Here is a 23,042-nt window from a genome sequence, read left to right as displayed (position 1 = left end):
GACTGGGAGCAAAGCCCTGCAAAAATGCTTCAACAAAATGAGCCATTGAGCATTGCACTCTTTGAGGTGCATCCAGCAGTAATAAATAAATAGTCTTACAAACATCTACCACCTCCTATAGAAGCTAGAATAACAATCCCCTAAGCGCACCGAACCCCAGGATCATCTTCCACGACTTGTTCTCAAATGTACAATGCTAAGTTGATTGTGCTTGCTACTCCTCCCAATTTGGTGTCATCTGCAAATTTAATGAGTAGTTCCCTGCAACCTCTCATCCAGATCATTTATAAAAGATATTAAAAAGTACTGGGCCCAGAACAGAGCCCTGTCGCACCCCACTGGACGCCTCCCTCCAAATCAGATGAAGTACTAACACAAAACTCAAAATGGTTAGAGTCACATTTATTCATGACATTTACACGATGCCTTTCCTCTTAACAGGGTCCCAAAGTGACTGATATCATTTTATTCTCACAAAGCCCCCGTGAAGCCGGTTAGACTGACAGTAATGGGCTCCATTGCAGAGTGGGGATTCACACCTGGGGCTGCTGGTTGTTAGTTGGACACACTGTAACCATGCCACTCCAGCTCCCGCACATCGACAACGGAATAGTTCTGATAAGTTTTTGTCAGCAGCATGTAGGCAGTAAAATAAGTATTGCCAGATCGTTTGTCCATCTTGCTTACTTTTCTTCCTACTTGTTAACCTACAGTGGCCCAGTAGAGCTTTTGTTTTCCTGGTAAACTCCTCCATTTGTTCAGCCAACATTGGCCCGGATCATCCGGAAACAGGTTTACTTTCCAGAAAATGGAATTGGCTTGATCTGAATTAGGAGGCACCACCCACCCTTTCCAGAGCCATTTTTTTCCTGCATCTGTGGTGGACAGTAGCAGGTTTCAGCTGGTCTGATCTTCTGGTTTTGCCAATGATAGTCTTTTTCTGTGCCTGCATGCCAGTTTTGGTTGTTTTTTAATACACACACAAAACCTATAGATTACCCAGCTAGAGTCAGTCTTTCATTTCCCTCTCCCCCCTTCCTTTGGCCTAAGAGAAGTTGAGGTCAAGGCCAAATAAGCTCTATTTATGTATGGGAGACTGTTTACATTGTATGATAGGCAAACTACATATAACCTCTTGTCTACTTGAAAGATGCTACAGCAGAAGAGTAAAATGAAGTTTAAAGCTAAAACTAATCAAAGGATGTAGACAAGCTGGAAACATGTCCAGAGGAGGGCAACGAAGATGGTGAAGGGTATGGAGAACAAGTCCCATGAGGAAAGGTTGAAGGAGCTGGGTATGTTTAGCCTGGAGAGAAGACGACTGAGAGGTGATATGATAACCATCTTCAAGCACTTGAAGGGCTGTCATATAGAGGATGGTGCTGAGTTGCCCAGGTCGGACCAGAGCCAACAGGTTGAAATTAAATCAAGTTTCCAGATGAACATTAGGAAGAGCTTCCTGACGCCAAGGCTACATGGCAATCCGTCAAGCAATGCTGATTCTATGACCTTCAGCAGATCATGAGAGGAAGGGCAGGAAGGATTGCATTAGTGTTTGGCTCTCGGGGTCCTTTTTTGCATGCCCAGAGTAGTGCTGATCACCACTTTAAGGTCAGGAAACAATTTTCCTCCAGGCCAGAAATCCTGGAGGGTTTTTTTTTTGCCATCTTCTGGGCGTGGAGCAGGGGTCACTAGGGGTGTGTCGGGGGGAGGGAGTTGTGAATTTCCTGCATTGTGCAGGGGGTTGGACTAGATGACCCTGGTGGTTCCTTCCAACTCTGATTCTTAACAGTTCTTCTGCATGCAGACTTCTAGGTTCATTGACTTATAGCACAATAAAGGCAAAATCCACTCAAATATGATTACAAATTAAACATCCGTTCATTGTTTTATTTATATATATATATAAAATTCCTAACAGCTGGATTGATTCCATTGTTACCCGTGTTCATACTGGTAAAACACTGAAGTGTATACAAACAAGATTTCTCACACCCAAGATGTCTGACAGCTCATTTCACATAGAGATAATTTATAATATCTGCAATTGTTAGATCTATACACAATGTACAACATTATCTACGTCCAACCAATTTGTTGCCAGAGGAAGGGAGAGAATAGAGGGGGTGGAAGGATGGCAGAGTTCTTTTGCATATAATATTCCAAGGACATGTGCCTGGATCCTGAGAATACTGCATCAATTGCATAACAATATACTTTTTTGTTTTGTATACAAGGAATGCATGCAAAAATAGAACTGTGTACAATTACTGATGAAAAAAGCATTTGGAAATATAGTTGCCCAAATTAATCACTGCACATCTTAATATGAAAGGCAACCTTAAAGGCCAGTATTGGTCCAAGTACCAGCATCTGGGAGATCTTATTACTTTTGGCAAGTCTGAGTTAATACTTCAAGAGCAATGAGATCTGATCTTTTACACAGGGATAATAAAAATACGCATTTGAACAAAATATCGTTAAGGTACTACATTGGTTAAGTTTCACAGTTTTTGCTACTGTACATCTTAACAAAATTATTTTGGAGTCTGCATTGCAGCAAAAAAAAAACCCTAAACAGTAAATGTGCAGAACCTAAAAAGGAAAACAAAAAAAGATTTACACCTTAATACTTTTTCTTAATTTACAAAAAAACCATTTCACTAAAATAACCCATACGACAGAGTTCGACTCAAACTCGTGGGATTTTAGATGAAAGCATCCTGTAACAGAGTCTGTTCCTCCAAGAATTGGTTTTTAAGTAGAAATGATTTAAACAGTGCTTTCATGGGGTGGTGATTTCCAACGGGATTGCAGATTTTTCATAATACAGTTTGTCATACTATGCAGTTTCTCTTGCATTTCAAAAAGTTCACTGCCTGAATAGCTGCAAAGATTTTCAGGAGTAATCTGAGTAGCAAGGGTACTGATCTGGGAAAAAAGATCTGTAGGCGGCTGCTCATCTGCACTGGAGGTCACGGGCTCACACAAGTCTAGGAAGAAGAGAAAATGACATCTCTGTAAGAAACAAGATCACCATCTGCTCCAGCAGTATAACTACTGTCATCTCAATACTGTAGGAATTGCTAGCTTATTGTGTAATGGTTTTAACAACATGGCTGGATGAGGTAGACTGTCTTGGACCAGTCACAGAATGGCAGCTGTGAGCAACACACGCAGCAGGCCTGACTTGGAATAAAACAATTTAGGTATATATTAACAGTGGTAGAGAATCATTTTCTCCTCAATACCCATCCAGCCTCCAAGCCATCCTTCCCCCAAGTTATTCCTGAGGGTCAGGGCATCTTTGGGAACAAAGCAGGCTGTAGAACACAGGGTGTCGCGAGAAAGGGAATAGTCAAAACTACTTTGTCCAAAGCTCTAGCTCAGTTCATGAAAGAGCTCACACAAGAAAGTGGTGTTCGTTTGGGCTGCAGTCCCCAGAAATCCACCCCAGAAGCTTATTCAATTCACAGCCAGCTGGATCTGGTCCAGTCTTATAAACTGCCTTACACCACAGATTCGCAAAGCAGCAAACACAATAAAAAAATCCATACATACACATGTCAACAGGTGAAACATGAATAAAATAGTGTCTCGATACCAGGTGAAATAAGCATCTGAAGAGGTCAGGGATGATGACAACAAATGAAGATGGCTTTCCCAGGGCTCTGCCACACTAGAGAAGAGCTAAATCAATTATAACCCTACAAGAGGATGTAACCCAAGGAGGGCCTCATTGGCATCACTGGGGACATTTGGTGGGTAGGACCACAAAGGAGAAAGTGCTCAAGGGCCAAGTCCATGTAGGGTTTAACAGGTCAAAACCAAAGCCTTGAAGTGGACTCAGAAACCCAGCAGAACAGGATATCATTTTAATAAGCTCACTCCTGCCAATCAGGCAGTAGCCTTCTGCACCCACTGAAATGTCCAACCCTTATCAAAGGACACCTCCCCACAGGGTGCTTTACAGTTGGCTGTACATATTACACTGTTTTCAAAAGACAGTTTGGATTACAGTCCTTGCACAGACATCCCGGGACAACTCTTAATATTTACCTGCTGGAGCTTTCTCTCCATCAGTGGAAAAGGGTTTTTCTTCAGTGCCATTTATGGGCTTCTCTGTGTCCTCCAGGGCAGCAATTTCCTCAAATCCACGATATTTAAGCTGCTGATTTTAAAGATAAACAGCGTTGTTCTAATTTGTTGGTACTTTCTGCTATTGGAACCTACCTCTATTATTGCAGAGGATATGTTTCAAAGGCTCAAATTAAATAGCAGAAGTCCCTGCTGAGATACAAATACTCTTCAGTCTTGAGTATTTAGGCATTAATAGCAGTATTATTTTAATTTCAAATTTCATCTGGTTTTTAGTAGAAATTAAAACTCAACCCCAACAGTAGTGTCAGCCCCCTCATCCTGAATTTCTAACAAGGTTCTTCTTCATTTGCCCGAACAGTATAAATGAGCTTACCTGTTGTTCATGATATCCTTTAAGAGCTCTTCTAACGTTGGAGACCTTGGGAGAGCGAATCGGAAGCGTTTTGATCTCGGCTGCCGTCAAAGAACTCAAGTCACCCACAGTCCGGATGTTCTTTGCTCGAATGAGCTGCCCCAACCCTCTTGCCCTTAGATGGGACAAACAGAGAAGATGGGGAAACATTAGATGGGCTTCTCCCTCCTACTTCTTTATGCACTTAAAAATATTATGTAACAAGCTATGTGTAAGAATATAATTGGATCCTTCGCTAAAAATGTTCATGCCAGACCTTGCAGCTAGTAAGCACTCTGCTATCCTAAAAAGCCCCCCCTTCAAGAAATAAGAGGATTTATAGATGATGTGGACCAACATGTTTAGCAATGCCTGTTATTATCATGTACCACAATATGTGACATTTTGCAGAACCTGGTGGGACTTCATTGTTGCAAGACTGCAACCTATGCTAGTCAGAAATGCCAAGTTGTTTCCCAAGAAACACCTTTTTGTTTCAAGCATTTTTCTACCCTTTAGAAAAGCAAATGCTCCCTATTCACCTGAGCTTAACTGGTTGGAGTTTCACAGCTCTCAGAAAAGAGAAACTGAACAGATTCTTACATGTGTACAACACTCCTTCCTGCTGTAGAAAATGCCTGCCTGAGCCTCTTTAATTGGCTGCTGATCTTTTAGGTCTATTCAATCAATTACATTTCACTGCAAAAATTATTAATTAAAATATATTCAAATATATTAGGAGCAGAACCTATCCTAGGTGTTTTTCTGTTTTTCCTTTTGGAAGCTTGGGCATGGATCCCAAGCAATGTAAGCAGAATCATGCCATAGGAAGGCAAATTCCTGCTTTTCCACTGCAGGCTTCTGTGCCCTCAAAGTTGTGCTTCTGTGGGTCAGTGGAACCCCAGGAACAGTGCAGAGGTTAAAGGGGGAATACATACATTGTGAACACCATGAGAAATAACAGGCGACAAAATATTTGCCATAAACATCCAAGAATCAAACTTGGTGCTTGCTACTTACCAAATATTCGACGTAATCTGAGGCAAAATGGTGTCAACAGGTGCCTTACAACCCTGCAGCACTGGATATATGCTTTCCATAGGAGGCGGTAGAGGTTCTTTGACCATTTCACTGATCTTGAACAACAGAGAATTTTTTTTTACAATTTTTACTAAGTTTTAAGAGCTGAATATAGGAAAAAATAGAGAATACATAAAACTGGAGCAAATCTTACTAAACACTTCTTTGAGCTCTTATATTTAAGGCTACGAGATCCTGGGGACAGGGATCCTTTGGTTGGAGTGGTAATAGGCTGGATAGGAAAAGAGGAAAAAAGGTCTCTCAGGATCATAGGAATGAACTAAAACCCTAGGACTAATCTTACTGAAATCCTACAACTAAAGTGAGGGCTCCTAATCTAGAGATAGGACAACGCCTAATAGTTTAAAACAGAATGGGGTTCATGCCCTGTAGAAGCAGCTAGTATCTCTTTCATGGACTAGCTCAGCAGACTATGCTTTTACAAGCTGCATACAGCCTTGTAAATTTACCTCCATTAATTTTTAGTTTATCTCTATACAATTGGGAGACAAAGATTGTTGTACTTGAGTTAAAAACAGTTATGTGCACACACAGCTGCATGCTTGGTTGATCTTTCTCCCTCCTTGGGCACCTCTCTGCCAAATAACACACCACTCAAGCACCTGCAGACACTTAGTGGATGACATTTTGGGAGGGCACAAGGGGGCTTCCTGGGAAAGGAGGGGGGTGGCCACAGAAATGCTTTCTGTTCACACAAGATCCTGAATTCCAAGCCTTCGCTTTCGTTCATGATTGAAGAACTTCCCTCCCTCCCATTAATCAGAGTTCTTGAATCATGGGGAGATTACTTCTTCTGGAAAATTTCTTTGAACAAAGAGAGTTGCTGGTATTACCTTGGGTTGATGATTAGAGGAAGGTTTAATGCTTCGGGAAGATGGAGAACCATTTGAAGAATGAGTTCTAACTGCTGGACTTCGCCTATCAATATCATCTGCCAATTCTTCTTGATAGATTGGATTGGCAAAGGAAACTCGTCGGCTCTGTTCAGAGGAGAAATGGATGAAATGCCATAATAATAGTAATGAGAACTAAAGTTCCATAGATTTAGAAGTATTAATTTACCTACACAAAGCCTCTTAAAATAAAGATATAGAATTCAAAGTGCTTATTTTAAAGTGGTAAGAGAGGGATGTTTTATGTAAACATATTAAAATACTTGTTAAATGAAATAGTTAACCTCCATAGTTTTTTTATAGAAGGAACACATGCCTTGGTTGCTTCCACACAGAAGTTTAGTGTTTTGGGGCTTCATAATTCCCTTTCCAGTTAATTCATACCATACATAGTATTCCCCATTATTATATATGGATGTGAAAGTTGGACAATGAAGAAGGCTGACAGGAAGAAAGTAGATTCCTTTGAAACGTGGTGTTGGAGGAGTCATGAACTGCCAAAAAGACAAATCAATGGGTTCTAGATCAAATCAAGCCTGAACTCCCCCTAGAAGCTAAAACGACTAAACTGAAGCTATTGTACTTTGGTCACATTATGACAAGAGTCACTGGAAAAGACAATAATGCTAGGAAAAGTTGAAGGCAGCAAGAGAAAGATCTAACATAAGATGGATTGACTCTATAAAGGAAGCCATGGCCCTCAGTTTGCAAGACCTAGTGAGGCTGTTAACGATAGGACATTTTACAGGACATTGATTCCTAAGGTCGCCATGAGTCGGAAGTGACTTGATGGCACTTAACACACCCTTTCCTAGACGATCATACCCAAAGTGGGTTGGGGAGTATAGACAAGATGGGGAAAATTTTCCCCACCTCTTCCACCAGTTTGACAGTCTTTTTAAAATTAGCAGTAGGCACATTGTTATAGTATGTACATCTACTACTGACTTAAAATGGCCAGCAGAAAGCCTGCCAGGGGTTATGAAGGTAAGCAGTTGTGAAGTGGCAGGCATGAGGGGAAATAATGGGGAATTGCTCTGTGAGGAGGCTTCACTGCTGCTAAGAATCCCTGTAGATTTACAGTGGCAATGAGACCAAAACGAGTCATGCCCACATGGAAGGGATCACAGACTGAAGGAGCGCATTGTGTTTGAACCTGCAGCAAGCAGAAAGCAGACAGAAAGGCCAGATCAGGCAAGCTAGTCTTGTGAGTATAAAACACTGGTAAAATATGAACAACGATGTACATTTTATGATAAAACTATAAACTGCTAAAATACCTTGTTTGCAGGTGATGGAGAGTCCTCCTCCTCCTGTCTTTTTAAACCTCTCTTTAAAATACTGGTAGAGGGGGAAGCTGATGGAGACCAAATACAACGTGCCTGCACTCCATTAGGGCTTTCACTAATCTTGGACAAAGTCAGAGCATCAAATTCTTTCAGCTTAAGAGGGGAATCTATGTTATTACTTTCTTTTACTTCATCTTGTACCAAGGCTGAAGTTTCAGGCCCTGCCAGTGCTGCTGGCACATCCGTTTCTACGGTCTCCTCCCCATTCATGTCAGTATCTTGAGCTTCTACAGGAGAGCCAACAGGACATTCCGCAGCCTTCTCCATACCATTCTGAACAATGTCGGCTATAGGTTCACTGGACTTTGTTTTCTCAGCCTGGTTCACATCCACCTCCATAACACTTCTGTCTTCTAGTTGGCCGATGTCATGAACAGCTCCCTCTTCTGCAACAACAGGGTTTAGTTCACTTTCTGAACCTCGACACGGGATAATGGACCCCTTCGAAGCGCATTCTACTAAACTCGGCTCTGAAGTTTCCCCAGCCCCATCAACATAGTCCACAGTTTCCGCATCAGGTTTGAAACTTTCGCTTTTGGTGCCTGCTGATTCTTTGGATTCATTCTTCGGAGTGCAATCCCCTGGCAATTCCCCTGTACCCTCTAAGCTTCTATTTGAATCATCGAGGTCAGCAGGATCCCCGGAGAAACTCCGAGGCGTGCTTGTTGCCCAAGGCTCCACGCAGAGCTTTTCTGCAGAATGGGACTCTTCCGCAGGCGAAAGGTGTGAAGCAACCACTTCTGCTTTAATAGGAGTCTTTTTAGGTTCTTTTGACTTTGTTTCTGGAGTACTTGCTTTTTTCACTTCTGGGGTCAACTTTTCCAACCGTGCAGATGGCTTCTCACCACAGCAATCACAGCCCTTTGATTTTCTCATCCGCTTGCTTCTTTTGTGAAGACAGTCGGGTGTTTCTGAAGGAATTTTGGGTGGGGAGAAGCCCTCAGGAACAGCAGCGCAGGCATCTTCTGAAAGCTCAGTAAGACCACTTGTGCTGCCGGGTGGAACAGAATCCTGTTGATCAAGAACTCTAGTTATCTGCTCGGTCTCTGAAGCTGGCTCAGAACTAGGCTTTGCCAACACTTTTGCAACAGTTTGTTCTGTATCTGCTTGGTCTCTACAAACGGAAGCGTCCACAGCTTCTGTAACGCCTAAACACTCGTTGAGGGTAGGGACATTTCCTTCTCTCTCTTTGTTATCATCAGAAGGCAAGGCTATTTCCATGCACTCCTCGTGGTTTATTACGTCTTTATTCCCCACTGAAGAGGCTTGGATTTCATTTGCAGTTTCTTGTGAATGAAGCTCCTGGTTTTGGCTTTCCGACTCTTCCTTTGCTTGGCTTTCAAGAGAACTACCTGTGATTTTCCATCTTCCAGACCTTTTCCTCTTGGCTCCGTCTTCTCTCGTCTCAGAGCTGTCAGATTCAGAGTTTTCTATACTGGAAAGCAGCCCTTGGGAGGCTCTTCTCGTCTGATACCGTGGAAGCCCTTTCCGTTTCTCAAGGGGGGTAACTGTGGAGGGCTCTTGCAAGTCATCTGTTTCAGACGGGTTACTGCCTTCACATTTTCTAGTACTTATGTTAGCTTCCTCTAGGTTTTTTGAAGCATGAGATTCCTTTGTGCCTATACCTTCTGCAGTGCTGCTTCCATGCGCACCGCTTTCTTTTTTATTTACACTTCCTTGTATATCTATGTTCTTCTCAGGAACAGGTTTCTGCTTGTGTGTGGAATCCTCTTTACTTTGCAAAGACTTCTTGGGCAGAAGCTTCTCATCATCTTTGTGCCTGTCCTTCTTCTGTTGGCTGTTCTCTTTGTCTTGACTGTCTGCAGATCCGTCAGAAGTTTCTGGTTTCCGTCTTAAAGAACGCCTTAATATTTTTTGATTAGGTGTTATTTGTGGAGTTTGACCTACAGATACGGTATCACCCAGTGAAGTCACTTCAGGGGGAGTATTCTCTTTTGAATCCAAATTCAGTCCTGCTTTCATCTCTGCAACATTGTCCAAAACATGTTTGTTTTCCACGGTTGTATTTCTAATTATTTTTAAATCGGAAGCTTGAGACGGAGCATCTAACACACACTGTGGCTCTGGTGTTTCCCCGAGTAAGTCGCATTCCTCTACTTCATCTCTGGAATGAGATACTTGCATGTTTTGCTCTTGCTCCAATCCCATCAGCTTTGCTTTTTTGTCCTCCGAAAGCTCTATTTTGTTCGGCCGGAGACTTGACTTCTTTATCCCAAGTGTACTCTCAGATTGCAATTTTGAAGCAGCCTTAGATTCTTCCTTTGTTTTTTTGGCTTTAGGGTAAGTCTCCAAAGCATCTATGCTTTCTGGACATGATCTCTTAGCCTTAGCGATGGGTTCTTCCATTTGGGGTTTGGAAGCACTCTTATCGGACTTCTCTTTGGAAGGAAGCGGATCCATGCCAACCATGCTTTCCTGACTATCTAACGAAGGGGTACTTCCAGAAGGTCCGGACACATTATTGAACTTCGAAGGGCTGAAAGGCCTGTTTCCTGAACTATCAAACTTCTCCAAAGTTATGAAGGACTGCCTTCTGCTTACAGGCTGTGGCGTTCCTGAGATTACATCACTAGAAGTAGAGCTGCTGCTGCCGCCACTCGTGCCACTTTCGTTGAGAGACACATCTAATACCGATGGCTCCCCTGGAACTGTTTTAGAGGTGCACAATTCTGAATCCTCGCAACTCAGATCTGGACTTTGCTTTGCAGGGGCTTGAAGCTGTCCGATATTGGTAGATTCTGTTTTCTCCACAAGCACGCCTGCCTTGCAGCTTTCAGTGCCTTCGTGCCAAGCTCCAACCAGCTTCTTCACCCCTTCTCCAGCCTGCATTCAAAATAATTTACATGAACTATTGTAGTGATGGCACACAGGTTATATGATCACATTTAATATCCTACGTTTCTGCAGGAAGTTCAAGGATGCATTACTAGGCAGCCTCCCATATAGGCAAAGACCAGATCCTCGACCAAAACATGTTTAACGTCAGGAACATGCTTCAGGAATGTGCATATTTTAATTAATTTAGAGCATTTTTATCCTGCCCTTTGTCCGAGGGACTCAGGGCAGCACATAACAACCCTGTGGGGTAGGTTAGGCCGAGAGAATGTGAATGGCTCAAGTTCACCCAGCAAGGTTCCATAACACAGTGTGGATTCAAACCTGGGTATCCCAGATCCTAGTCCAACACTCTGACCACTACCCCAGCACTGAAACTCTGCTGCAACAGTCTTCTTTAGACTATCCCCAGGCCATCCAGACTGAATGCCACAAAAGCAACATTAATGTTTGTTTTTCTCACTAACACTGACCACTATGAAAACATATTAAAATATATCAGAAGAACGCTCCTAATTGTTTTTGTTAATTAATGTTCCTCGTATTTTGTCCTGGTAACATGCTGGGAAAAAAGCGCTCCAGCTTGAAACCCTTTACTGTAAATGCCTACAGAAGCATTTTATTGGCTAGCTCCAGAAACCAGGGGCTTGTTCCAATTTAAACAATTCCCAATTTGACAAAACATTAGCACTGGGAATAGATTCAGCCTACCAGCCTCCCTAAGCGTCCTGCCTTTTACTCAGTTGCAGATGGCCAGAGCAGCCAATGAATTTCATCAGTACTTCAGTATTAATAGGCATGCCTTATATGAGATGGCAGGTGTCAGCACGTGTTTCACTTTTGCAAAAGATTTCACATTCCCTTTCCCATAAGTTCTCCAATAAGATAATCACACTCCTGAGTTTTACTAACAACCCCCAAGATAAGAGGAACACAGGAAGATACCTGGGATATTTCTTTGCCCTCTTCTTCCCCATCTTCTTCCTTCATATCTACTAAGGTTGGCTTTACCCTAAAAAAAAAGGCCAGTCATTTCAGACGCAAGTTAAAAAAATTTAAAGTTTACATTTCAAAGCTCTGCTGGCATCTATTACTTACAAGGAAGCTTCCTGGTCTTGTGTATACTGGGAAAATAAGGCATTATCTTGGGATGCATCCAGATTATTGTACATGGTAGGTATATCAACTCTGAAAAATAAATAATAGTAAGAGGAACTGACCAACAATCCAGTAAGATTTCAAAGAGATTTCAAAACACTTTGGGACACCATTGTTTAAGCAAGGTGATGGGAGAGAAATGTTGCTAGTAAGTGAGGGAAGGCAGAGTAAAGCTCAGAGATGTCCTGATGCCACAGATCAGGCAAGGTCTGAAATGAAAGAGGCTTCTTCCCACAGTAAGACTCTTGTCTAGTTTGTACTGCAAAGCAAATGGGAGTAGTAACCCATACCAAGATACACTTTACCACCGATGGAGGGGGAACAGTGAAGACTTTTAGGCAACCATGTTCAATTACACTATAGAGGAAGGGCCAAAAAGTGTGCAAAATCTTTGTTCTAGAACAGTGGTTCCCAAACTTCTCAGGCCATTACTCCTTTGGTTCCACAAACTCAGCCTCAGTGCCCCCTATCCTATAAAAAGCATTATTCTAAATAGGGGTATGATGCATGACACACTAAAGAAGGTAATAACGATAAAATTTCAAAACAGTAACAATTAACTGCACATCTATTCAAAAGCAAATTAAAACTTTTTAGTTGAAATTGATTCAACAAAACTGATTAACTTGATCCAGTGGTACCAGCTCTTCAAAGCCTGGAAAAACATTCTGATAGTTTCCACCAAATTTGCCAGCATGGTGCCATAGCTTGATCTATTGTAAATTAGTGAACAACACAGTTGAAGGGGCCCCCCTCTAGCGCCCCCCTGATGTCCTCTTGCCTCTTAGTGCCCCCCTAGGTAATTCCATTGTCCCCCCAGGGGGTGGTACTGCCCACTTTGGGAACCACTGTTCTAGAAGATTACAGGCTTGCTCTGTGGCTAAGGAGGGAAAACTCAACTGGGAAGGGCTGGGAGACTGGACTCTCTTAGTTACATAGCCTACATAAGTAGGAGTATGTGTCTAGAAAGCCTGATCAATACAAGGCTGATTCTTGAAATGTGCAAGCCCATTACCAAAACACACAAAGTGGACTGACATCTACTAAAAGCCAAAAGATGTACATGAATCATCAAAGCCACTGGTGTAAGGTTACCTTTTTGTTCGAAGAACTTCTTTTTGGTGCTCTGTTAACACTCTCTCTTTTGTTTCCGGTGGAATAAACACAAAGTCAACAGTATTTTCCTCCTCCAAAATCACATCTTTTCTATTTGTTTTTGGCAGTGAAAATTCCAGTTTTGTCTATTGCATGAAAAAGTAAAAAAAAAGAAGGCTGGAGGAACTGCCACAAACTGCTAGTTACCTAAGCCTCTTTAAATGAGGAGAAAAGCCATGATAGTCAGAACAGTAAAACTCCTAGAGAAGTGCCAATATAATATCATCTATGTTAGTGGTGTCAAACATAAGGCCCGGGGCCAAATACGGCCCCTTGAGAACTCTTATCTGGCCCACAAGCCAGCCAGGGCAGCCACCCTCATGCTTCCAATCTGGGCTGGCAAGCCCACTGTGGGCTTGCCAGCTGGGGCAGCCCCCTTCCGCTCCAAGGTGTCAATTATCAAAGACTGTTAAATAAAAGAAAATACTGTGAGAGGGTTATTGTTTTAAGCATGTTTGTATTTTAAGTAAAAAATAAAGTAAAAAAGAACATCATTAATTGGCTTTGCCTGTGTCTTTGCATCTCCGGTACCTGGCATTAAATTTTATAGTACACACGGTCCGGCCCGACCAAGTGACATTTATGTCATAGCTGGCCCTCGTAACAAATGAGTTTGACACCCCTGGGATACATCTTACCTTTGCAGGCAGTACATGACAATTAGCATTTTTTTCTTTTAGTTCACCAGACTGCGCTAGTAAGGAATCTCTTTTCCCAGTAGACTTTACTTCTATTCCACTTATCGTTGTATCCCATTGAGAATTCTCTGTCTGCTACAAGAAAAAGGGGGAAGGGGAAGGAATATTTAAATACCAATAAAACACTTGCATTATTGGTATCACCAATACAGGCTTTCAACAAGGTTTCTTCAGAGATAGATTATCTGCAATCAGCCCGAGAAATTGGGTTATCTGAAGTCAACAATTGTATAATTGTGCACTCAGACTGTTTACTTGGCTCAAGAGATGTGTTAAGTTCCACAAAATCCAGCTTGACACTACTGAAGGCCAACAGATAACTTTCTGTATCTTAATGTCTGGGCTGGTGTGGGACCCTGACGAGAGTTTGGCTATCTGGCTGATGCACCGACCGCCTGGAGCACCAACAGATACCCTGAGAGGCAGTCTAAGGGGGGGCCTTGGAGTTACCCTGGCTGATAGTTCTGGGGGGTTTCAATGTCCATGCTGATGAGGCTGCTTCCTCGCAGATACTGGATCTGGTGTCTTCCATGGCAACACTAGGCAACACTCTCACACAGCTTCAAGTCCCACACATCAAGCAGGCCACACACTGGATTTGATCTTTGCCATGGGGGTAATCAGACCACTTTGCCCTGAAGGCCTGGCTAGGAGGTGGTCCTGCTTCCTTCCTGCATAGTGGTCCCCCACAGAGACTAATGGATGAAACTGGTTCCCAGAATGCTCTGCGGGGCCTGATGCCCCCGCCCCCAGCGACTCATTGGATGAGCTGGTAGATGACTGGCACTGCCGTTTATCTGAAGCTGTCAACGAGATTGCTCCCCAACGTCCTCTTCGCCCCCGTTCCAAACTAACCCCATGGTACCCCATGGAGCTACGGAGGATGAAATGGGAGCTTAGACAACTAAAGCAAGTTTGACAGCATACTTGTGACAAGGCTGCAAGAGCATCCTATAGGATGTTTATAAGATCCTATGAAATGGTGGTGAAGGAATTTTATGAAGCCTCCAACGCGTCCGCTAGCTCATGCCTGGTACAGTTGTTTAGGGTAATTAGATCATTAACTTCCCTTTCTGAGGGCTTCCAAAAAAGTAGTGATTTGGCTATTAGCTGTGAGGCTTTCTTGAGGTTTTTCGCGGATAAAACTTGTCACTTTGCCTCTGCTGCTCCCGCTAATGGTATAAGTGTTGCTGCTTAAGTTATTGTTTTATAGATATATTATTTGCTGCTATAGCTAAGGTCGCCTGATTTTAATGCTGTTTATAACTGTATATTTTATTGCTGTATATCTATGGATTGGTTTTAAATTGCTTTAATAAGGTTGTCAGCTGCTCTGAGCCTGGCTTGGCCAGAAAAGGGTACCCTATAAATCCAACAAATCAAATCAAATGTAAGGGATACTCACGGAATCAGAGTATGTCCCATTAGATTCTCCCATTATTTCAGTGCTTTCAAAGCCAGGCAATGACAGCAGAATTTTCTGTTTGGCTTGGCACAAAACAGATCTGTAAGGAAACAATCATGAAAGCTGCAGCACTGGAAATGCAGAACACAAACAAACATCCAAAGAATCAAAAGCATTTAGCTTGTTTTGATAAGAAGTCTTGCAAACACAAGAACTGTGGGTTTGTATCAGGTACGATCTGCAATCTAGTATTTCACATTGTGCCATCCAGAAGTTAAACTTTGCTGCTAGTTCTCAGTGTATAACACTAAACCAAACCTGAAGCTCTGGAGAAAAGCATAAGATTGTCCTCATGTAGTCCGACTAAACCCGTACTTCACACATTAACAAAGAGATCTATTATTCAAAGTTCTCTTACTTCAGTTCTTCTGGATATGTCAGCATCGTCGCTTTGCCAAAGGTTGCGTTCCAGAATTGAGCAGCTTGACTGCGTATCTGCTTGGTCTTATTCACAAACATTATACACAGCAGTGGAAAAAGCTCTTGCAACAGCTGGCTGTCAAAAGTTCCAGTATAGTGGGACTGCAAACAGCTAATGATTTCCACCCACAGCTTTTCAAACTGGAAGAAGATCAGAGTAACACTAATCAAAAAATTATACCTGTAGACAACACAAACCGCTGTAAATAGTCAAGGGTGGACCATTCAGCAATGGTCTCTTGACTAAATGAAGGTGCCAGTGTGGTTAGCACCAGTAGGGGTTTGTTGAGCCCCTCAGAAGAGTTCAATGAAGGTTGGATCAGACTGTCTAGTGCAAAGCAGAGCAAGGCTACACTACAGCCCACAAGCCCCCTCCGGCATCCTTTCCCTCTGTGTTGGAGAATGAAGCAGTTCCTCCAATCTGCATGGGATTTTTCATACAATAACTGCACAAATCTAAAGACCCTGGTGTTTGTGCTAGCGTGACAAAAAAGTAGCTGAGACGAGATGCACTACTGTAGCCCTTATTACAGAATTAGAAAGCAGGCTAGCCTTTGTGGCATTATACACACAGTTTGTCTCACTGGAGATGCCAGAAGGCAGATTTTCACTTTCCAAATTAACTGACTACCTTGTTGTTGAGATTGTTGTTCACTTTGGATCCATCAGCAAACCTGGTGATGAAAGAGAACAATGTATGAGTACAAATAATCCATTCTGCTTTTCTAACTAGAGTAAAAAAAATGGGTTTAAGGTAAGTTGAAATAGGTATAATGGATTTTTTTCTTTTCAAAAATAGCACAGTCCTATTAAAAGGGTAGGACAGTAACTTGGTTAATTGGCAACCATCATTTGACAAAATATAATTTTATATTACTGTATTTATTTGAAAACAAGATTTTAAAAATTAGGCTTTAAAAAATTTAACAGTATGTAAAACAGCACCCATTCTAAACACATGAACACATGTAACTGCCTTATACTGAATCAGACCCTTGGTCCATCAAAGTCAGTATTGTCTACTCAGACCGGCAGCAGCTCTCCAGGGTCTCAGGCTGAGATCTTTCACATCACAGCTGTCAGTCTCCTTATGAAGCTAAGTAATTACAATTATATAGAAGAATGAGCTACAACAAAGTATTACAGTAGTGCTGCTTTCACATGGCAGCTTCATATTATCCACCAATTTTATCATTCTGATTCCAAATAACAATTCTCTCAAGTGATAAGAATTACTTCCTGGTCCTTTTATTTTATAATATACCAGTTTAGTCACTGTGGAACAAAATTCAAGTTTAGTCGCACTTTAAAAGACCAACAAAATCTCCCAGTGCATAAAATTTTGTGAATCAAAGTTTACTTTCAGTGCAATCCTGAGTTGGGGGGTGGGGGCTGGTGGTTACAGCAGGCTCAGAGACAGTGCAGCGGAGCTGCCTCCTGAGCGAATGAAAATGTTAGTTTAACGAAAACCCTGTGAAACTCTCCACTGAGTTCCATGGGGCTAAGCCACCCTTTTTGCAGGCATAACTTGGAGCCTGCAAAAAAGGGTGTTCCCAGACCGATAGGGCTTAGGGCTTTTGTTAGCTCTGCCCTCGGGAACGCCCCCTTTGGCGTTGGCATGAGCCTGTGCCAAAGCCATGCTTCTGCACTGCTCCCCCCACACTGGTGCAAGTTCCCCTTTGCCAGCGTAGATGCCAGTTTAGATGGCATTAGTGGCATCTACATCAGTGCTGGGGTCACGCTGATCCTATGCCCTTTCGCCTCTCCTTCAGGATTGCTCTGTTTGTCAGGGACCCAACGAAACAAGCTTTGACTCACAAAAGCTTATACCCTGTAAAGGTGCTACTGGACTCAAATTTTGTTCTACTACTACTGTTACATGCTACCCACCTGTACTTTAGTCACTGTAGCAACTGATATTATTCCAAATGAAGTATTATTTAAAAATCTCTGGAAATTCATGGGGCTGTGGCAATTGTTTAAGTACTTTTACACCACAGGCTAGCTAGAATACTATAAACAATATACTTGTTATATTTAAGTCAAGGCAGCATTTTCAATGCACTTACCTGTTTTTTTCATAAAATACTGCTAGTGGTTTTATAATAATTCCAAATACAGATCTGATGACAGAAGGCAAAGAAATGTGGCTAATGATATTTTGAAGAATACTGATAACAGAAGCAGCAATAGGGACCAGTTTTTCCGGACTGGCTTCATTGGACCAGAGTATATGAGCAGAATTTATCAGAATTGCCACAAGTTTGACTAAGGAAGACAGCTTGCCAAGAGGATCTTTCTTCTTTTTTGACCAATCCGTAGGTGTCTGTGGGGCTAAAGAACAAATGTCTTAAGATGACAGTATTGTTGTAAGACTTCTACACTGAGCAAAAATCGCTGAAGGCCCCAGGGTTATAGTTAAGTGCTTGCAACCCCATATATTTTTAAAAATTATCCTACAAAATAACCTCTAAGTTGAGTTCTAAGGTGAATGGTTCTTTCTCTGTACCATCCATAACAAATTATACCTAGGACCATTTGGAATTATTCTTACATTTTCTTGGCGGCTGAGATTTAGTACCATAAGGTGCAAAGTTGATGCAATCAACCATGGTTGATACAATGTATGAAAGACCATCCAGTAGGGATCGATTCTGGAAGGAATGATGAAAGAAAATTGCCAAGTCAGTTAAGAAAGAATGAGGTAAGGGAAGTAACTTTGCCAACAGCACCAGTTCACATTTGTTTATGCTTACAATTTGTGTTTTGTCTAATTCAGATACTATTTTGGCACAGAGCTCTTCACAGCACAGATTATCTTCTGCAGTAGCCACAAGGGATGCGCAACGGGCAAATGCTTTATAGAGCTCCGACCACGAACGCAGTAACGATTTCATTGTGGGCTGTAGCAAAATAAATTCATACACATAAAAAACCTTTTCTCGATTACCACCACACATATTGTTAAAAAAAATGAAATCATTTTATTAGTTTCCTACCTGTGGAAATTCACAAGCTGGGAAAATGTGACTTACAGGAAGCAACAACACACTGTAAATAGCGCTGAAGTTATGTTCTAAAGCATCACCTTGATTTACTTCATTTGTCTAAGGAAAAAGCAGTCAAAATTAGAAAAGCTGAGTCTGGGAACAAAATGGTGAAATTTCAGTCTTGTGCGACACCTATCACTTCCCTCCCTACATATTAGAGTATACAGAAATTGGTTGCATAAGATCTTGCACAAGTGGAAATGCAAGTGGGGATACAATAAGTCCGACTTAGGGCAAGCAGCTGTTTGGTCTTTATGTGTGTGTGTGTTTCTGCTAGCAGCAGAGCTCGAGAACAAGTGGAAATTTTCTGCTGAATCCACCCCAGTATCCTTTTTCATGAAGCTAGTGAACCTGAAAAGCAATCAGCCCTCCCGCCAATGCATTCAGTACTACTTGTCACACATACATTCAAGTCAATGATTGTATTGATCAAAGAAGTCCAGAAATCGAACACCGTACCTGGTTGATCCATTCAATTAGGGGGTTAACTACAATACTCCATATTCTCCAAAGATGTTCTTTGTTTTCCAGGTACTTTGCACTTTGATTAACAACAACGAATACAGACTCGCTAAAAGCCAGAGGAGACGTAGGGCCGGACAAAACAAAACTCACAAGAGACTCGTAGTTCAGGAAAAACCTAATCAAGAAAATAAACCAGGCACTTAGAAACTGGTAACAAAGCCAAATAGAGTTAGTAGGTCAAAGCTATCACTGCTTAAGACAGAAAATATTATGCTTTTAAATCAGTAAAATATTGCCATTAGGTAAGGCTCTGTTAGATGAAGGACCATGTTTTCAGAAGACAAAAAAATTTACATGCAAGAAAATCCATCTTGTTCTCATTTAAAAAGCAGCTATTAGCAAATAAGAGAACAGAGACTCTGTGATCTAGAATAGCTACCTTTCATCTTGCACGCAGCATTCCAACAGATCTTTACGGAAAGAAAGCTGAATTAAGAACAGCGCTGGAGTTCCCTGTTAGGAAGAAGGCAACCACATTAGCCTGCATGTTTGATGCACATTGCTCTCTCTCTCTCTCTCTCTATATATATATATATATATGGCTGTATGATCTGCTTTACTTATCCTCTCCTAGACAGCCACCACTATTTTCTTGTATATCTATCTAACCTCCAAGAGCCAGAGGCTCATAGAATCAGAGTTGGAAGGGACCACCAGGGTCATCTAGTCCAACCCCCTGCACAAGGCAGGAAATTAGCAACTACCTCCCCCCACATCCCCAGTGACGCCCAACCCTCCCCCCGCCATGCAGGATCCCACAATCAAAGCACTCCCGACAGATGGCCATCTAGCCTTTGCTAGTTCCCCAAGAGTCAAGAAAAAGATCTTCCCCTATAAACTGGCTTTAGACTGCTCCTAAGAGGAAGGGGGCATGGCTCAATGGTAGAGCATCTGCTTGGCATGCAGAAGGTCCCAGGTTCAATCCCCAGCATCTCCAGTTAAAGGGACTAGGCAAGCAGGTGATGTGAAAGACCTCTACCTGAGACCCTGGAGAGCCACTACCAGTGTGAGTAGACAATACTGACTTTGATGGACCAAGGGTCTGGTTCAGTATAAGGCAGCCTCATGTGTTCAAGTATACATTACAACAACATTTATGGAAGTTTTGGAAGCATGTGGAAAATGCTTTCTTTAATAATAACTGAAGTCTTTGACTTGAGCAGGATGAAGTCTCCTCCACCATCACTGAGCTGCTCTCCATATTCCACCTCTCCTGGGGCACATTTAGTTCCCATGTCAGAACACCTGAGCCCTCCCCCTTTTCTTTTAATGTTCACGTTTCAGCAGCCATTTCCAAGACACCCAATGGGTTAGTCTGTCTGTAGCAGTAGAAAAGAGCAAGAGCCCAGTAGCACCTTAAAGACCAACATCATTTCTGACAGGGTAGGAGTTTTTGCGAGCTCTGCATATCACACCTAATCCAATCACACCTTATATTGTCATTTATCTGCTATTGGCATTAACATGCTATTGCCATTGGGTGTCTGAATTCACTCTTCTCTCCTTAAGGACACATTCTAGATATATCTGAAGAAGTGAGCTGTAACTCACGAAAGCTCATACCCTGCCAGAAATTTTGTTCGTCTTTAAGGTTCTACTGGACTCTTACTCTTTTCTACATTTCCAAAAGAACCTTCCAAGAGACAATTTTCAAAGGTAGCAAATAGCAGTCCAATCCAAGTAATTTTCACATTACTATTTTCTGACATAACTTTGTTTGAAGTGTTTCCAAGATGATACATATGCAGTAGTCACTAAGAAAGTTGTTGTTCAAATAAGTGGCTAGGGACAGCAAATAAGATTTTTTATTTTTGGTAAGCTCTGCAAATGGACATCTGGACAGAAAGAAAGCATGTTCTCCTCAATCTCAAACGTCAAGAGTATATTATACCCAACACTTGCATACTAAAACACTTGCTTACTTAAGATGTTATGGAGATATTGAACCAGGCTTTCACATTTGGTAAGTTGCCCCATCCTACAACAGCACACACAACCACAAATGCTAGAATACCATATTCACCTGCATCTGGGATCTCCCCAAGATCTGTACACAGGACACACTAGTATCCCACATCATGACAGATAGAACAATGAAGGAGATGCTATGCACCAATGAGCAAGGTATTTCCATTTGAGTTTTATACAGAACTTTAAACCTCCTTCCTCCTTCCACTGGGTTTGGAAAATGAGGTTGGACGAGTCTTACTGGCTTCAGTTTTGCTGTTCTATGTGCAAAATTGTAGAAAAAGACATCAATCCCTAAAAACACTTTGGGCTGAAGTGTATATGATACTTGTTATCAGTTGTCTAGCATTCCCAAGAGCATCACATGTCCTCCAGCCTATTATATTTTACACACACTCTCTAATGGCTAGGCTGAAAGCATTAACAAGTTTCTGCCCACACAAACAGAAATGGACTTTAAAAACCCTCACTTACATTCAAGAGATCCATGTTAGCAACTTGGTAAGCTGGTGATCCTAGTACTTTTGGAGGCAATTCTTTAATTGTGATTTCTATCAGAGACTAGGAGACAAAATACAAAAACAAAACATTTTAATATATGGCAAATGGAAAAGAGGAATTACCTAGCATGTATACAGAATCCTATGAGAAAGTGTTAGTGTTAATTTACAGCTAGCAAAGTACAAGAAAGCGAGATTTGTTTGCAACAGCTGTCATCAGCATGGAAAAAGAGGTATTACTACACACACCACCTTGACAAACTTTAGTTGTGCAGCCTATTTAGACGCCTATGCAGTTCAGAAACAATTTAGTGTATTTAGTCCAGCATTAAGCTACAGTAATGCTGACTCATAAATATATTAAATGGGATCTTCTCAGGGTTCAACTTTAGGTACATATGCGTCCTCCCACGATAATTTAAGAGCAGATAACATATAGTTGACTATAACACTTACTAGAGACTTTAACACAGGCAGCTCATTTGACATGACAATGTTTTTTAAGGCTTGCAACAACATAGTGAGGACTTCTGAACTTTGCCGCTCTTTCTTGCTACCTAAAAACAATACAAAGCCATTAAAACAAAGAAACACTGCATAACGCTGCATTGTAGCTGTATGAAGCCTCTAATATGGCTTTGAACTTGAAAGGATTGAACAAGAGGTGGCTAGAAAACCCCACAAAGATTCCTGGATGAAGTAGATTGACTGGATCCTTTCCAATCTGGTTTCAGGCCTGGTTATGGAACTGAAACAGCCTTGGTTGCCCTGGTGGATGCCCTGCGCCAGGAGGTAAACAGTGCAACTCTGCTGATTCTCCTGGACCTCTCAGCACCTTTCAGTGCCACTGATCGTGGTATCATTCTGAGCCACATTTCAGATTGGAGCTACCGTTTTGTGGTGGTTTCAGAAGGTGGTGCCAAGGGACTGCTGCTCAGCCCGAAGCATCGCAAGGTTCGATCTTGTGTCCCCCCCCCCCCCGGCATGCTTTTCAACGTCTACCGCTTGGCATGGTCTTCCAGAGATCTGAACTGGGCTCACCAATAAGTGAATAACAGTGCTCTATCTCACGCTTATGGAGGATCCCAGAGGAACCCTGAACCAGTGCCTGGGGACAATTTTGGGGTAGATGCAGGCTAATAAACTGAAATTTATTTTTTATATGATGGAACAGGTCTGTAGCTTGGAGATAGTCCTGGATCTCATCCTACTGCTGGATAAGCGAGTGTCAGTGGTGGGCAGGAGTGCCTTTCACCAGCCTCAACTGGTTAGCCAGCCATGGCCTTTCCTGGGCAGAAAAGATCTTGCCACTGTGGTGCATACCTCCTACATGCCGTAACTTAAAATCAAAGCGATTATCTGCATTCCCAACATTATGAAGCCCTAGTTCACCTCCATCTTACATTGCACAC

General features: G+C 42.1%; 1 protein-coding gene across 1 annotated transcript in view; it reads right to left on the bottom strand.

Moving 5' to 3' along the window:
* Window positions 1–2,772: 2,772 nt before the first annotated feature.
* Window positions 2,773–23,042, bottom strand: part of RIF1 (replication timing regulatory factor 1) — a 36,170-nt gene continuing 15,900 nt past the window's right edge. Inside the window, exons 14-35 of the mRNA XM_056861650.1 lie at window positions 22,087–22,187; window positions 21,605–21,691; window positions 19,542–19,615; window positions 19,097–19,277; window positions 18,587–18,694; window positions 18,344–18,490; window positions 18,142–18,241; window positions 17,657–17,921; window positions 16,219–16,261; window positions 15,526–15,728; window positions 15,108–15,207; window positions 13,643–13,777; window positions 12,945–13,090; window positions 11,790–11,879; window positions 11,637–11,703; window positions 7,767–10,679; window positions 6,427–6,573; window positions 5,727–5,804; window positions 5,513–5,628; window positions 4,475–4,628; window positions 4,060–4,171; window positions 2,773–2,993 (exon numbers count right to left, since the gene is read on the bottom strand). Coding sequence (XP_056717628.1) covers window positions 2,773–2,993; window positions 4,060–4,171; window positions 4,475–4,628; window positions 5,513–5,628; window positions 5,727–5,804; window positions 6,427–6,573; window positions 7,767–10,679; window positions 11,637–11,703; window positions 11,790–11,879; window positions 12,945–13,090; window positions 13,643–13,777; window positions 15,108–15,207; window positions 15,526–15,728; window positions 16,219–16,261; window positions 17,657–17,921; window positions 18,142–18,241; window positions 18,344–18,490; window positions 18,587–18,694; window positions 19,097–19,277; window positions 19,542–19,615; window positions 21,605–21,691; window positions 22,087–22,187 — 5,588 coding nt within the window. The remainder of the gene's footprint in view (window positions 2,994–4,059; window positions 4,172–4,474; window positions 4,629–5,512; window positions 5,629–5,726; window positions 5,805–6,426; window positions 6,574–7,766; window positions 10,680–11,636; window positions 11,704–11,789; window positions 11,880–12,944; window positions 13,091–13,642; window positions 13,778–15,107; window positions 15,208–15,525; window positions 15,729–16,218; window positions 16,262–17,656; window positions 17,922–18,141; window positions 18,242–18,343; window positions 18,491–18,586; window positions 18,695–19,096; window positions 19,278–19,541; window positions 19,616–21,604; window positions 21,692–22,086; window positions 22,188–23,042) is intronic.

This window comes from Euleptes europaea, chromosome 15, assembly GCF_029931775.1.
Source record: "Euleptes europaea isolate rEulEur1 chromosome 15, rEulEur1.hap1, whole genome shotgun sequence".
NCBI classification, from domain to species: Eukaryota; Metazoa; Chordata; class Lepidosauria; order Squamata; family Sphaerodactylidae; genus Euleptes; species Euleptes europaea.
The sequence above is the reverse complement of the archived record's forward strand: the minus strand, read 5'-3'. Positions and strand labels throughout refer to the sequence as shown.